The sequence below is a fragment of the Lepidochelys kempii genome, chromosome 6, assembly GCF_965140285.1.
Source record: "Lepidochelys kempii isolate rLepKem1 chromosome 6, rLepKem1.hap1, whole genome shotgun sequence".
Lineage (NCBI taxonomy): Eukaryota > Metazoa > Chordata > Testudines > Cheloniidae > Lepidochelys > Lepidochelys kempii.
Genome location: NC_136385.1, coordinates 127683102 through 127699773, shown reverse-complemented (window position 1 = coordinate 127699773; position 16672 = coordinate 127683102). Strand labels below are relative to the sequence as shown.

At 49.1% G+C, this 16672-nt stretch overlaps 1 protein-coding gene across 17 annotated transcripts in view; it reads right to left on the bottom strand.

The window, feature by feature from the left end:
• The window catches only part of TRIM9 (tripartite motif containing 9), a 128614-nt gene that overhangs the window by 57652 nt on the left and 54290 nt on the right, over window positions 1–16672 (bottom strand). For 9 of the 17 annotated variants that reach the window (XM_073350163.2, XM_073350167.2, XM_073350170.2 and 6 more), the window contains exon 2: window positions 2783–2878. In XM_073350163.2, the coding sequence (XP_073206264.1) occupies window positions 2783–2878 (96 nt within the window). Of the gene's footprint in view, window positions 1–2743; window positions 2879–16672 lie in introns of all 17 variants that reach the window. The other 8 variants (XR_012159620.2, XM_073350161.2, XM_073350165.2 and 5 more) reach the window with 1 other exon arrangement.

Genomic DNA, 16672 nt, shown 5'->3' with positions numbered 1-16672 from the left:
ATGTGTCCCAGTGTTTTAAGGGTTAAACAACTTAGTTCTTCCTGCCTTCACCTAGTGAAAGAGTTACTTTGTGCGACATACTAACCCTTAACTGCAGGAACCCTGGGTAACAGCTCCGGACCCCTGTGATTGCTCTCTATCTAGCTGTGTTTATTCAGATCCCAATCCTGCAAGGCCCTACTCAGGGATGTAATTTTACTCACATAATCAGGCCCATTGAAGGCAATGGGACTAGTGGCATGAATGAGAAATACTTAGGGAGTAAGGGTGGCAGGAGCAAGGAGATAATGCGGGATTGTGAAGGCATGAATAGCCACCTGTGAACTTCTCTGAGTCCCCTAAGAGCTGGAGGGCAGGCTACATGGAAGGTAAGTTCCTTTAAGTAATTAACCATACACATCTATGCAGTGCTGTAAATGGCTTTATTGCCTTAGGGCTAATGTGTCTCATCCTCAAAAGATTTCAGTTTTCATCTGTACGTTATCAATGTTATGCTCATTTGGGCCTTTAATAATTCCTGAATTCTGAAGAATTCCCTGAGCTGTCGGAATTTATATTCGTTTGGGGGTGTTCGTTGGGATGGGGAAATCCTGATGTTTTGAGGCTATTACATTCATTTGGTCATTTCACGGGGTTGTGAGCCTTGATTCCGGGGGTTATCAAACCAAACAGTCACTGCACACAACACCGAGCAGTACCTCTGTACCCGGCGAAGGCACAATCTCGTTCCTACATCCAGCAGAGCTCTCTCAAAAGGCTGTGTAAAATGGGGCCAAGTTGTTAGCAATTGGCCCAGCCTATAACATGAAATCTTGTCAATAACACATTGGTTTTAAATCAATCACAAGTATCAGTGCTATGGTGACGGTTTTGAGTCATCAGGTCAGAGGTTCCAGTTTACCTTTTGCAGGGTCTGATTCTGCAGCCCTTACTCAGGTGAGACATCTCACTAAATTCAACGGGCTAGGTTACCATGATCATTATTTATTATGTATATTGCCATAGCACCCAGGAGCCCCAGTCCTGGACCAGGACTACATTGCGCTAGGTGCTGTACAAACACAGAACAAAAAGATGGCCCCTGCCCCAGAGCGTAGCCCTGTAATCTTCACTGGGAGTGCTCATGTGCTTAGAGTTGAGGACACGTTGTTTAAGTGCTTCGCTTAGCTGGGGCCTCCCTGAATCGAACATGGCTACTCGTGTGAGCAAGTGAAGCCAGTGGGACAATGCGTGTGGGGAAGTGCTCACCAGGAATGGCGAGGGCTGCACTATCTCACCCAGTGGGCCTACTTGCATGAGGAAGAACTACAGGCTGGCTAGACTTTGCCACTCACACTGAATATTACCTTACTCTGAGTAGCCCCACTGGGTGAGATGTGGCTGCTCACAGAGTGAGCTACACCTCTCAGTGTGATTACATGTGGCTGAATCAAGCCCTGAATAAGCAAGTGCTGGAGATCAGGATCATAATGGGGAGGACACGGCTAATTCAGTAACTGCCTACATGAAAAAGTTCCTGGACATCTAGGCTTTGGAACTACCAAGTGCTTCCATCCACACTGCTCCCCCGGAGATAGGTTCACATCAGCCACATACACACAGGGGCAGGAAATCCTGCTGGAAATGGCATCTGAACTAAACCCACCACATTGGGAGGAAGAAGCAAGGCACAGGGGAAGGCTGCACTTTGGCTGGGAGGGGGGCGGGGAAGTGGGTATTTGAATTTGGCAGCAGCAGAGACCGATTGAGGAATTTGGCTGCTGCCTTGGGAAAGAGAGAAAGTGGGTCACCATTCCGGAGGCCTGAGTGGACAGCACCACGCGCTGTCCAGCAACAGAGAGCAGCACTTGACACAGTCAGATTTTAAGCCACTTCTGTCTGAAGGTTTGTTAAACATTAACCTTGAAAGCATGTTTTACTGTGGTGCCATGCTCATTCCACTCATGTGGAAGGCTTCGGTTAGGAATCCACATTTATGCCATCCCCAGATCTCCAGGGACAGGGCAGCTGGCATTTAGCCTCCACTGAAAAACCATATGCAGCTCTGTCTCCAGCTGGGGATCAGAAAGGGCCAGACTGTGGCCTGCGTCCTGCTCCTGATACCCTTCTCCCACTGAATCACACTCTGCTGTATGGAAGATCCTGTTGATTTCAGTGCAGTAAGGTACTGCTCAGTGAGGGCTCAGAATCTGGCCCCAAATGGCCTGATTTTACACACACATAACAGCGTGACTCCAATATTCCCAAAGAATAGCTAAAGAATTGAAGCACAAGAAACTTCAAACAAATTCCCTTAAAAATCGGACCAACATGTTTAAGTTCCCACATGTTGTGGGCTGGGCTAGGAAGACGAGCCTTTTACATTGCTTCTCCTACAACTGGCTCACTGACAGCCCTGCTGATTGCAAGTTAGAAGCAGAACTGGTATCTGCTGCTAGAGATCCACATTCCTTTGTCAAAGCCAGGACAGGCTGAGAGTCAGTGTTGCTCTGTGGGCAAGGAGGTGGAAGACTGGCTGTGATAACGGTCTAGTAACAGCTGCTCCTTGCAGATACACAAGGAGGCATTAGTGACAATCCCAGAGAGAAGGGGAGCGAGGGGAGCTAGCCCAGCAGTGCAGGAGTCTGGAGGAGAGATGCAAAGGGGTCCCTTGGTGTGGGGCCAGCAGTGTACGCGGTAGGGAGGTCACCAGGCAAAGACAAGACACAGAGGTGATGCATGAAGTCACAAATGGCGTATTAACCTGTTGGGGGTTTGTTTCTCTAGCGGGTTGGTATGGTACCTGGATTTGCTGAACCATGTTTCGTAGCTGCACCAGGAACTCTTTGGCTTCCTTGGCTCTGTCTGACAATCCATTCAGTGCCTGGGAGAGCTGGCTCTGCATGCAGAAAGAAATACAAAGCAGGTTAGCAATAAACAGGGCATACAGGAGCAGGCAGTCAAGGGATGGCATTAATTCACACCAAGGAACATGTATTCTGGCCTCAGACCTTAAGTGGAAGAGGCATTGTCTAGTGATTGCCCTGGAGTTCAGGGTCCAAACCCAGACCCCCTTCAACTGTGTGACCTTGGGCAAATCACTGGAGTTAACCCTGCACTTCAGTTTCCCCAAATGTAAACAGTGAGAGGAAGGATGGTCCAGTGGTTAGGATACTACCATGGGACTTGGGAGCCTTGGATTCAGCTCCCCTCGAGACTTTCCTGTGTGACCTTGGCCCAGTCACTTAGGGCTTGTCTACACAAATATTTAGTTTGCGGCAAACTAGGATGTGAATCTAACCTACACTAGCCTTTCACTGCAGGGCAGCTCAAAGATGAATGGGTGGGTTTGACGAGCCTTTAGTTGAATAATAAATAGACACAAAGGCTGAAAGTTTCAAACTCAGGATCCTAAAGCTAGGCAACTAAATCCACATGCAGGCACCTATGCAAGTGGCCTGAGTTTTAGGAGATGAGCACTTTAGTCCCATTGTGCTCGGCACCTTTATCTAAATACTTATGGTAGTTTATCAGCCTGGTACACAAAATGGAACAAATTAGTGGCACTCCTGGCTCAAAAGGTGACTTTTTGGATGTCAAAGTGAATCTCTTTTAAACTACCTTTCAGTGGTTTCTATGTCCCCATGGCAGATAATGACACCTAACTGCATTGTTATTTTGATTTTCCTAGATTTATAGAGCCCCCTTTGCCGCAGTACCCGAGCACCCTCAATTGGAGCTATTAAAATAACTTTCGACTGAACGGGTTTCCATAAGAAAATGCTATTTTCCCAAAATTGAAATGTTTTTGCAGGAATGTGGCGATTTTGATGAAATTTTTGATGAAAACATTTAGAAATTATTTGAAATTGAAATGGACTTTTATTTCATGTTGACTACTAAATATAGTATAGTATAGTAACAAGTCACTTCACTTCTTGACTCCTTTTCCTATTTACATAGGGTTGGAGGTGCCAACGATTCTTTGTCACTCCTTACGGTCCATGGCATGAGTCTGTAGGTCTTGAAGTTCCGGTCCTTTTCTCTTCAAATTTGTCTAGCCAGAGTCTTCCCATCACATCCTCAGTCTTCCACGTCCTTTCTTGCTGTCCTCTTCTTCCCACGCTTTCTTTCTGCTCCCATTTTTATCATACGTCCCGCCCACCTCATATGTGCACTCTCCAGACTATCTACCATTAAGAGTCCCAAGTTCATCTTCCCCCTAATTTCTTCTACACACACTGTGACTATTCCTCCACTTGCCGGCCATTAATTAATTAAATTAAATTATATTTGTTAATGCTTCAACATTATCTAAACTAAACCTTTCAATAAGGTTGTTTCAATGTTTCTGAATAAGTTATTTTTGGAACTTCGGTCCTGTGAGAAATTTTGAAATTGGAACTTTTCATCCTGAGTTGGGGGAAAACATATTTCAAAAGGTTGGAATTTCCCACGAGCTGGAAATTCCATTCTGCAACCAGCTCCACCCAGAATCTTTATATATTTATCCTCATAACTCCCCTGACAGGCAGGGTAGTGCTATTACATCCATTTGACAGAGGGACACTGAAGCACAGAGAGGCTAAGTGACTTGTCCACGGTCATACAGAAAATCTGTGGCGCAGCAAGAAATTGAACACAGCTCTCTTGGGTCCCAGGTTAGCAACCTGTCCCTTTCAACACTAACAGTGCAGCAACCTCCCACCTGGTGTACTCCAGCAGGACCTGATAGAGCTGAGTAGCAAAACACAATACTGTTGCTACTACTAAATATCCGGCAGTTTTCATTTTCATAGGGCTTTCCAAACTTTAACTAAGGGATCCTCCCAACTCCCCCGTGATTTTGATAAGTGTTATCTCCAGATCTAGGCAACTAATCAACAGCCAACAACTTACTCAAAGGATTTAGCCTCTTTTGTCGGTTGCAAATTGTCAACAAACACACTGCAATTTTTTGTTTGAAAACACACACTGGTTGAACAATTCCTGCAAACAGTGCTTGAGAGCAGGTTCCTGCAAGTTGCACGTTATTTAAATTAGAAGGATTCTGACTGGACGCAGAGATGATATGCTATGTTTCTGTTCACGGATTGGATGGGCACAGCTCGTTGAATCAGGTCTCCAGTGCGAATGCTCATGAATACAAATGCAACATTCGCTTTCTGGAATACACCATCACGTTGGCTACAATGCTGCTGTTTCTATAAACATCCCTGCAGGCGAAGGTATTTGCTAGAATATTTGTGGAAAGTGATTTCATTGGCTGTGTTTGTGTCCCTCTGGCAAATTCATTTCGACATCTCAACCATTGTCTTATCAACCCATTTCTGATCACTTCCATCCAACCCCCGGGATAATGAGGCAGAGCAGCCTGGAGGGGGATCAGTGTCTGAGCTGGAATTAGAAGTCAGTCCCAGGTTCAGACAGCTACACCAGGACTCATGCTCAATGCACACAACCCCATCCACGGCACCATTCTCCTAAGTGCACTTTGGGTGCCCCTCTGGAGACACCACATTGACTCTGGTAGCTGCGGGGTGCTCCTCACCCCTGAAAATCAGGCCGTACGTGTCTCAAGACAGGCACTCAAAATCAGCAGCCCCTTTCAGGCCTGGGATAGGTAGTTGAGCCCCAGATTTCAGCATTCCTTCCACCCCCGCCCATAGTTCTGGGGGTCCCGTTTTAGGGCTTTTGCTGTGGGCTTGTCTCCGAAAGTTTTGCAGAATGTAATTAGCAGAAAAACGATTTCAGGGGTAAAACATATTTCTCCTTCACGTTATGGAAGGGCCTAGAAGCCCCAGCATGCAGGGTGCTGTATTAGGGTGGGCAACTTTCTCATTTGTGAAAATTGGACACTGAGTGCCAGAACATCCTCCGTCTCCTGCTCCACCTCTTTCCCTTCAGGCCCTGCCCCCGCTGCTCCTCTTCCCCCCGCCCCCTCCGTCGCTTTCTGCTTTCTCCACTGCCCTCCCCCTGCCAGCTGAGGGTGGTGGAGGGGTGACTGGAGCAGGATGTTGGAGAGAGGCTGGGCTCTGGGAGTGGGGGGTGAGGAGGGCAGGGCGGGGGAGGGAGAGCCACGCTCTGGGGGTGAGAGTGGGTGACACAGGCAAGGTGGGGGAGCTGTGTTCCAGGGGTGGGTGGGGGAGTGGGGCAGGATGGGGGAGGGGCAGCCCTGCTCGGGGCAGGATGGGGGAGCCGCTGGCACCTCTCTCTGCCAGAGCCTTCCTGAGTGCTCCACCAGGCTCCAGCAGCAGCTGCTGCTCTTCCCGCCCTCCAGTGGTGGAGGCTGGTTACTGCAGGTAATGAGACTTCTCGTGTCCAGTCAGCAGTGCTGACCGGACATTGCCAGATTCCCTTTTTGACCGGATTTTCAGGCAACCCAATGCTGTCCATGCATACGTGTACAGTCCCAATCTCCAGCTCCAAGAGTTTACAGTCTGAACAGACAAGGGGAGACATGGTGGATGGACTTGCCCAGGGTCTTCCTGCAAGCCAGCAGCAGAACTGGGAACAGAGCCTAGGTCTCTAGAATCCAAGTTCCAAGCTGCAGCTATTGTCCCACCTTATTAACATGAAAGCGCCCCCCACCCCCACCCCACACACTGTAGAAGTCCCAACCGTCTGACAAGTGGAGCTGTTTTAAAGGGGTCGGTGGTGACAATGACTGCACAGCAGGTGTGCAATGCGACTGCTCCTTCCTTCCTTTTAGCCCTCATTATTGTCAGTGTGGCTGGAGGTCTGCGGCTTGATTACTGGCAAGGCTGGCTCTCAGCAAAATGGAGTTCCAGCTGCAAAACTGCTCACTCCCGTGACTACATCCTTGCAGTCAATCGCTGCTATATTATGCAAACAGGGAGCTGACATGATGATGCACAGCAATGCTGAATGTTGCTCAATGGCAGCAAATGAGGAAGGGATACCAGGGAATTATAGGCAACTGGACAGCAGCAGAGCAGAGGGAGCCGTAGGTATAGGAAATCCATCGGCCGGAGCTTTTTTTCCTCTCTCAGGCCCCAAGAGCTGTCTCTGTTTATCTAATTCAATGATTCCAAAGAGATCTGCAGAGCCGGGGCTGGAGGTGGGAAACAGGGCAGGGTGCCATCTTATTTGTGGAGATTCAGCTGGAAGGCAGGAAAAACCCTGGGAACCACATTTTGTCACACACACAAAAAAAGAGCTGTACAAATCGGTCCCAGTAGTTCCGTTTCCATTTGCTCCTAACTAGCAGCTTCTCCCCTGCACAGAAAGGCAGCCCAGTGATTATTGCTTGTTGCTTTAGTTTTGCAACACACTTAATTCTTGCCTTTGAACGGTAATGGAGATTTTCTGCATCCGGGCACCACGTCACTCCCCCCCGGTAAAACCATGAGCAGACTGCTGGAGCCAGGGAGATGGAATGCCTTTCTCTCCACCATAGTGGATTAGCCTGTGCTCTGCACATATGTTATGTATAAGAGGGCAGAGGTATAATTCAAACAGCTGTCTCTTTAATTTCTGGACAGGAATGAGTGTAGTTTCTTTGCTGTTTACTTTGCAATTCACTTCAAGTAATTTGCTGGCCGTTTTTAGGTTTGCGTTCTTTTTTTTGGGGCAGTCCCTCGAGATGCAAAGTCAAATGCTGCAGCTACTGAGTCAGTGACATGCACCGAGCTCAATTTGTCCTCTGCATGCCGCGTGTTCTGTGCGCTGCCAGTTTCAGCCTCCTGTGCTTTTTGCACAATGCTCTTGCAGGCTTCTCTCCATTGGTCCTGATTTCAAGACACTATTTTTCCACTTTGGTGGTACTCTAAATCTCTGCTCAACACGGGCATGCAAGGAAACAGGATGAAGAGCTACTGACTGACAGCGCAGGAAGGGACAGGAGATCATAGCGTGCAGTGCCTGGCAACATTGTGCGAGGCTAAAATTAAAAAAAAAAAAATTTGTATCAAAGAGATTAGACTGTAAACGAGTGGCAACAGTTTAATGGTCCAGAAAATCACCTTAGTGCTGCTTTCACAGGAAGCTTTAATACAACCTCCATGATTTCTGCATTTCCTGTGTAATTTATTGTGGCAGAGTCATTAGGACAGGGAGCTAATTGGTAAAGGTGTCTCTAATAAGAACAGCCTCGCTCAGTCAGCCCCGCACCCCTCCCCCAACTGCATCACCGTGGGATAAAGGGATGCTGCTGAGACCCATTTCCCAGAGAGCAGCAGGGCCTGATTTGGATCTCCCTTACCCTGGTGTAAATCAGGAGAGCGCAGCAGAGAAACACTGGTGTAAAAGAGGCGTGGGATCAGAACCTGGCCCTACAGAGTTGACCCCAGCTAGATCAGCGTAACTGGGCACGGTGGTGGGCCAAATTCTTTGCTGGTGCGAACTTGTGCGGCTCCAGTGAAGGCACTGATGCTGCACGTATTTACACCTGGAGAGAATCTGACCCATTCGTTTTTAGTATCTGGGTCTGAGAATTCCATCATCCAATTACTGTGGATAAAAGCAGCCTAGGAAATAAACCGACGGTTCCATTTGCTTCGCTGTTCACCTGTAACGGTCCAGATCCTTTGCCACTGCAGTGACTTTCACCCAGCCACAAAGCCTTGTCTTCAGCACCGTCGTCTTGCTTCCACACTTAGTCCTCACATCAGCGCCGAAATGAAACACGCAGCGGCTTCAGGGTGGCAATACAAGACTTGGCTTTCGCCTCCCGTCAGCCCGTGAACGTTATCTCAGTGCCAGGTGGCCCCCTTCCCTGCAGGATTCTGCTCTGCCAGCCCCCATTACTCCCTTAGCTTTCAGAGGTGGGCGAGAGTCATTTCCATAATCAAAGCCAAGCCACTTTAATGAAGCGATCTGCACTGCAGAGGCCAGGGGGCTCTGCATCGCCTGGCAATAGCCTGTCTTCGGTCACTTATTCTTCCCACTGTAGCCCAATGCCAATGCTTGTGTTTGTCTTTACACAGCTAGCCCTACCTGACTGTCAGGAGCAGATGCTAAAGAACCTGCTGACCCACTACTGGGCACCTTTCCCCTACCCAGGCTGCGGTGGCGGGCAAGGACCCAGCCAGTGGAGGGTGCTTTGTCACCCATTTCAATGCCCTGTCAGTAGAGGGCTCCATAATCCTCAGCGGGTGTGTGCAGGGTGGGAGAGGTTGCAGAGGCAGGAGCCTGGCAGCTTGCTGTAGAGAGAAGCGTGGATCGCAGGCAGCCTGAGAGGTGGGACTGGACGCAGGGCTTGGCAGCACAGGATACAAAGCAGCAGCCCACAAGCAGGAGGCGTGGGGACAACCCTACACAGGACGGCAAAAAAGTGGCGGGCCCGGACCCTGCACTGAGACTCTGTTACCTTTATAGCTCCCTACTGCACTCCCCCAGGGGCTGCTGGGCTGGGGTTTTGATGAAGTCTTGGAGCCTACAGAATTGTGAGAGCCTGGGCAAAGCCTCATCTGTGATCCCTGTCGATGTGTGAGTGCCAGGGCCTGCAGAGCCCAGTGCCCGGACAACTTGCAGCACTGGCCTCCAAAACCGCTGCGCATGGGCACTCTGCCAGACTCTACAGGGTCCTGGTGGATACCAGCGCTCTGCAGCGGGGTGGCCTACAATACACTCCCAGCTGTGGCCATGCAATCTGAGCGCGCACCTCCAGCCCAGCAGGCTTGAAGGATCAGCTGAGTGAGGATGACAGAGTACAAAGGTGATACTGAAAACCCCTTTCCAGCAGGGCTGGAGACACGTTCAGCACGAAGACCTCCAGCAGATATCTGTACAACCCACAACAATTAGCTACCAACTGTCTGCTTGCTATCCCGGTATACCCAGCTGTGAATGCCCTTTGCACTGCACCCACGAAGACAATGTCTGACTAGGCCACCTGCTATTGCAAAGAAACGTAGCGAGACCATCTAAAAGCTCCAAGTCATCATGTTTGGTCCATTAAGCAACGTTAATTCATGCTAAAGGACAATGCAGCACCTGTGGAAATGCATGCGGGGGATTTGCATGAATGCAAAACATACTCATTAAGGTTAGTGCAACAACATGGAATACAATCTGCATTCACAATGACAGGGCACAGAGAAACAATGGCTTACTGGTTTTTTAATGTGCAGCAGTAGCTGTTAATTGGTCTGTCGGGTCTGTAAAGCCTAGCCTGCTAGTACATTTCCTAAGAGCCTCTGCCCTTGGAAGAGACCCTAACTCTAAGACAGGCTTTTGCGTCTGAGGATTTAATCAGTCAGGTGCATTAAACAGACACACAGATTTTACATGAGAAAATAAATCAGCAAGCCACACTTGTGTGGACGTATTTAGTGCAGGCGAAAGACACCACCAGCGCTGCAGCATCCACAGAACGCGGCCAGTATGGGTATGAACTGGGGGAGGGTGTTGTGATGGGGTTTGTACCCCAGACCGGCACAGAATGAGTTTTCTGGTGCCAGACAGCAATTAGCGCTCCTGCTTGCACCTGAAGGGTGGGCCAGGCCCAGTTTAGGAGTAGGCCCAGCAGCGAGGAGCAGGGCGACTAACAAAGGTAGGACTTCAGGGCAGTAGAAGAGAGGCAGGAGGCCCTGGGAGAGGGTCAGCCTTGAGGTCCTTGCCTGAGAAGGGAGCTCTGGGAAGCTATAGGAGAGGAGCAAGCTCTTGTAGTGAGCCTGGCCAAAACCAAGGTGGGACGTTTCTCTGAAAGCTCTGGTCTAGGAGTTATCTGGGGGAAGGTCTCTGGTCTGCGCGATACAGGTCAGGCCAGATGATCACAATAGTCCTGTGTGGCCTATGACAAGGGCCAGACCCCGGTGAGGTAGCCCCGGAGTTGGGGTTCTGGAGGAAGGAGGCAGGAGACACAAAGATCCTTAGGGGAGGCAAACAGCAGCTGGGTGTCTAGGGAGAAAGTCCTGGGAGGTGTTCAGTACAAGAGCCAAGCAGAACTCAGCTGAGCCTGGGAAGGGGTGAAGGATCTGCTGAGAAGTGAGCCCAGGCGGGATTGAGGAAAAGGGCCTAGAGACAGGGCAAGAGAGGAAGCAAGGAGTCTGACGGAACAGGCCTTAGCTGCTCATTACAGGGTCCCGGGACTGGAACCCAGGGTACGGAATGGCCTGGGTTCCCCGATCAGCCCCCGAGAACCACGGTGGAAAAGGCCCCCGATACAAAGAATCATCGACCCTAGAGTCGGGCCGAAGTCCGGATGTGAGGCTGTTGGAATGTTTGCTGGGACTTTTGCTTGCCCCGGAAGGTAGGACTCTTAGTGACTTGGCCGCAGCGAAGAGTCATGAGAAGAAGCAGACCACTAGAGGGCACCAGTGGCTGCCGGCCAAGGGTGCCAGAGGAAGACAGCCTGCAATGCCACGCCCAGCCACAAGCGGATGCGCCAACTGGTGAGTCACAGGTCTGTGCGTGTGTGGGGGGAGGATCCCAGAGGAAACAGAACAAGTGACAAAGATTTAGAAGGACCGAGTGAGGGTGGGTAGGGAGGCGTGAATTGGAGGGAGGCCGGATGACTGAGGTGGGGAGGCATGAACGAGGCAGACGCCGAAGACGTGGGAGCACTGCTTCGCTCTCAGGCTGGTAGAAAAGACGTTTTGACAGTCACTAGATTCATGAGGCAGAGTTAAGGTGAAGTTCGGTCTAACGTCCTGTGTGATGAGCTTGGTTTCCAGCTGATTTCGCTCCACGGCCCAGCTCCTCAGTTGGCGTCGATCGGCATAGTTCCACGGGCGCCCGCGGGACTGCTCAGGCACTTGAGTACAGGCTTAACTTTAAGTGCTTTGCAGTGCGCTCAGCCCCTCGGAGGCTCCGACATGGGACATAAGTGGTGCATGGTCACTTGTACGGACTGTTTGCACGGGGTGAGCTCGGAGCGTTCTCTGCCGTGGGCACTGGTCCTTTCGAAGCAGTGGGATTTCAGTTAGGCTCTGTAACTATGGGCCACTCCTGCCCAGGAACAGGCCGTGAACAGCAGCAGAGGTTGCAATCCAGAGCTAAGGCGAGCAGGTGAATGAGCACAATTAAAATGCAGGAACGCTCTGCTCGTTTTGGTCTTCAAACCAAAGGCGGTGGCTCCTTTTTGCAAGCCAGCCCCTGCTTGTCCTGACACGCTCCCCTCAATGTGCTAGAAGAGGCGTGCATAGCACGCATTAGCGTTAATGGGAGTTATGCGTTGAAATCCCCATTCCCACAGTACCGAAATAGGAACACAGCCCCGTTCAGTGCCCTTTGTAATAGCTCTGTATCCCTCCTTTTCAGGGAGGGCTTACCAGGGGATTTTTATCATTCTCGGATTTTCTGCCATCCCAGAGCTGGAATGAATGCACTCCAGTACCAAGACAGCGAAAGCTTGTGTTATACGGATTGACTGACATGCTGTGACTCCGGGAGAGCAGCAGGGCAGGGCTGTGGGTTTCCAGGCAGGACAATGTGTGTTTTCTCCTTTTTCAGCAGAAATCCAGGTTCCCCTCCCTCTTCTTCAGTTTCACACTGGGGGAGCCCAGTGGACATGGATGGAGTTACTCCAGATTTAGGCTGGAATAAGGTCTATTATTTTTAAATCCATTCAGTCTCACTAGACTTTGAATGATAAAACATGACTGAGGGTCTCATTTCTATCTCCTTCCTTAGACGTTTTTAAGGTCAGGCTTGACAAAGCCCTGGCTGGGATGATTTAATTGGGTATGGGTCCTGCTTTTGAGCAGGGGGTTGGACTAGATGACCTCCTGAGGTCCCTTCCAACCCTGATATTCTTTGATTCTATGAGGAGTTGTGGTAGCCTGATCGGTAATGTTTCCAGCCGGAGCCAGGGGAAGGGCTGAGAACTGATAAGAGCTGGCACTGCAGTGACAGGAGCAAGATGGAGCTATTTGGGGTACTTACTGCGCCAGAAATTCCTTCTTAGGTTCCTGAGCCGGACAACACAAACAGACCTGGCAGTGATCTCAGCTGCTGCTCAAGCTACCCTATCAGCTAGCTACGGGTAAGTGACCAGGAGAGTGGAGAGGACAGTAAGAGGATTCCTTTCTTGGAAAACTCAGAGAACGCAGTATGCGCAAGAGCCTGTTGTATAATAACATGAGCCCAGGTCATCACGAACTACTGTGTGAATCTGCATGGAGCCATAGCCCCATGTGGCAGAGAGCCTGGAATACGTCTTGTTCATTTGGACTTGCCCAGGTAATTTCTGTTACAACAACAAAGGAAACATGCCAGATATTATAAAAGAAAAATAACTGCTTCTCTGGTCTATAGCAGCCTTTCTTGAGGCCTTGTTCACACACCTGAATTGTGCTGGTTTAACAAATCAGTTTTTAAACCGACCTAAATAAACGGGCACAATCGTCCTCTGTGTGGACACTCTTAAATTGGTTTCCAACTAGTTTATATCGGTTCATCTTAATTCAGATTAAAGAACAGTTTCAGTTAAATGGGTGCAACTTTCACATGCCCTGGAAGTTACTTGTGTCCCAGTCCTTACTGGGGTACGGCTGCCACTTCCCGGGCACCAGGCCTCTATGGCAACGGCTGCAGCACCCTGTCAGAGAACGTGGAATGAGCAAAAGTTTGGGAAAGACACCTGGCATGGTGCTCAGTAGAAAAAGCAAGCTGGTAAGAATCATCTGGACCCACAGACAAAAAGACAGGAGGCCCCTAGTCTCACAGCACAAGAACAACGGGACATGCCTTGGAAATGAAAGGTGGCAAATTCAAAACAGATAAAAGGAAATGCGTTTTCACTCAACGCACCCCGAGACTGAGGAACTCACTGCCACAGGTTAATTGTTGAGGTCAAGAATGTAGCAAGATTCAAAAAAGGGATCAGGCATTTATGTGACTATCCAGAGTTACAACACCTAATGTTAACATACATTTTGGAAGAGGTATTAAACCTCATGCACCAGGATTTGCCAATCTCTAACTACTAGGGATTATGGGAGATCCAAAATGGAGGGTCTGGTACTGGCTATTGTTGGAAATAGGACCCTGGACTAGAAGGATCTCGGGCATGATAGTCTGGTTTCCTAACAAGCAGGTCTGATGAGAATTACCTCGCTTTAGGCTTTATTGGCTTTCAGTAGCACATCGGGAGATTAAAATCTCAATGTATTGGCGACTGCAGACGTGAAAAAGGTCCGACTGGGTGAAAAGCCCACTTAATGAGCCAGCAGGAAGATGTGCCAAGTAAACTGTTGACAATGCTCACTGAACCGTCAAGAGAATGCACAGTGAAATCGGGCAGTGTGCCCCTTTTGACTAAGGGCATCCAAAGTATCTCTTGACACATGTGATGAGACATATTTGGATCAACATATTGTTGTAATGTTCTCTTCTTAGCAATGTAGATGCCACAGTAACCCTTTAAATCTGGACAGTTAATCAGAGCATTACACCAAAAGCACAGACTAATATTCTGCAAGCAAGCTCATCCTCTGTGTTAGTGACGGTAATACTGGCCTTTTGATTGTGAGTTTAGCCAATGACATTTTTAAATTAAATGTATCGATCACTATTGTAATGAAGGCAACAATAGAAAAACTGTATTGTAATGCATATTGCAATGTTTTCACTCTCCCTGATGGATAGTTTTGAACCTGGTGGTTCCCAGGAGAATTTTAACTTCCACTCCCCCCTCATTACTCAATATCTCTAAGAAGCTATTGAGAGAACTGGCAAGACAACACAAGCCGACGTGCTAGGAGTACACAAAACACCCCTCCTGCACCATCCCCCAGCTCCTTCAATATCAGCACCTAGATGAAGAGCAGGAGGGATGCTGTCTCCTCTCTAACATCCCTCACTTCTGCAGGCATCTGTCCTCAACTTGTTAAACTGGGGTCCTTTTAGACCCCTGTGCTTCTGGATGACCCAATAAACAGCAGCCAAAATCATCCACTCATGACTGTGATTGTAGAGAAGATTGTGCCCCATCCTAGTGGATTCAGGTCTGGCTAAGCATCCAGGGTCACTAGGGCTGAGTCCTGCAAACTCTGTTACCTAGGAACGGAGCCGTACACCCTGAAAAAGCACCAGCAGGTACAAAATGCAGCAGCTCATCTGTTTGTCAACACTAAACAGATCACCCAGGTGCTCTGCACTGGCTCTCCATTGAATAAGCAATCCAAGGTCTCTATTCTGATATTCAAAGCATTGGGACTGGCTCCAGCTACCCTTTCCTCTGCAACCATGACAACCCAGGGCAGCTGCCTTCCACTAGAACAATGATGGGTGAGACTTCTGAGTGCAGGAGCCACCACAGACATACAAGCTAGATCCTGGAGCTCATTGTCAGGGCTCCCCTGCCCTCCCTTGGCTCTTGTCATGCAGACAAGCGGAAGGCCAGAGTCCAAAGTGCAGGCAATGCAATGTTTATTGGGGTTAACAAGCAAGCATAACCACCGCTCTGTACACCAGCAGAGCTTCCTTCCCCGTTCCTCCTTCTCAACAGGCTTAATTATACCGGTAGTGCTCGCCCCTGGTACCATCCCTTACAATTGAAGGTCATATTCAGTTTTGGAGGGTCTTGAGTCCGGGGGCTTTGGTCCCACCTCATGGGAGGGGTAGGGAGTGAGGTTGTGCACCAGCCAAGGCCACCTCTCCTTTGGCTTTTAGTGTTTCTTATACCTCCCCCCCGGCCATCCTCTTTGCCCCTCCCAACTGGATGCTTGAGGTCGTCTTGAGATAGGAGTCGAGGCAGTCATATATTAAACTCCCACCAAAATCAGCAACCCTTTAGCTCTATTTCTTGTCTTTTCTCATTATGCTAACAAACCCCACCTGGCTGGGCAGAAGCAACCCCCAGTGTCTTTGTTCCTTGTTCACACATGTTAGCAAGGATATAAGAATACAAAAAATCAAAGGGGCAAACAAACCCAACTTTCTATCTCAGGCAAATATACAGGCCTAAATACTATCGTGCCATCCCTAACACTCATGAGCTGGGACCGCTCCATATGGAGAACTAAAGGGCGAGCTCATTTCTTCAGCGTAGCTTCATCAATAAGTTCTGCACGTGGGCCTCCCCTGACTGCCCCCCTGTAACTACCCGGGCTGTTTTCCCTACAGGGTGGGAAGGAGAAAGGGAAAAGAGAGTGGTAAATTATTAATATTTCTAAATACTTGACAGGCATTCAGGTATTACAGTGATGCGGCCCACAAAAGTATCTCCCTTGGTAGGTAGACAGAGTGGTTACATTGGGGCGTGTGACATAAATGAGTTCATACAAAAAGAGGAGCAAAAAAGTAATCTTTGACCAGCTCTGCTAGTAACCTTGAATGTCTGAAGAACTATAATGGAGGTTGGGGCTGATGTCATGAGCGGCTTTCTTTTTAACGCAGGAGAGCTACGTCCTTCCGCTCTTGCTGCAAGGTTACTGTGTGTGACGCCTGGCTAATTAGAATTGGGTGTTTCATTAAAAAATAAGCAGAAGTTGATGAAGCTAAACGGCTGTTAATTGGCTTTCTGTTCTGAGAGGGAGGGTTTGAGTTTAGGACTAAAAGCGTCCCAGCCAGCTCCACCTTAGTGCACCCTTTCAGTAACTTGACTTGCTTAGGCTGACAGGGGATTTGCACTCAGGACCTTCAAGTGCTAAAGACACGAGCCTCTGCCACTTGAGCTAAAACCAAAGGCTCTGTAACTGTGAGTGTGTCCAGCCATGAGAGTGGGACAGAGACCCACATTCTCTTAGTGAGGGTTAGAGTCATTTCTTGTACGAGACAGCCATCG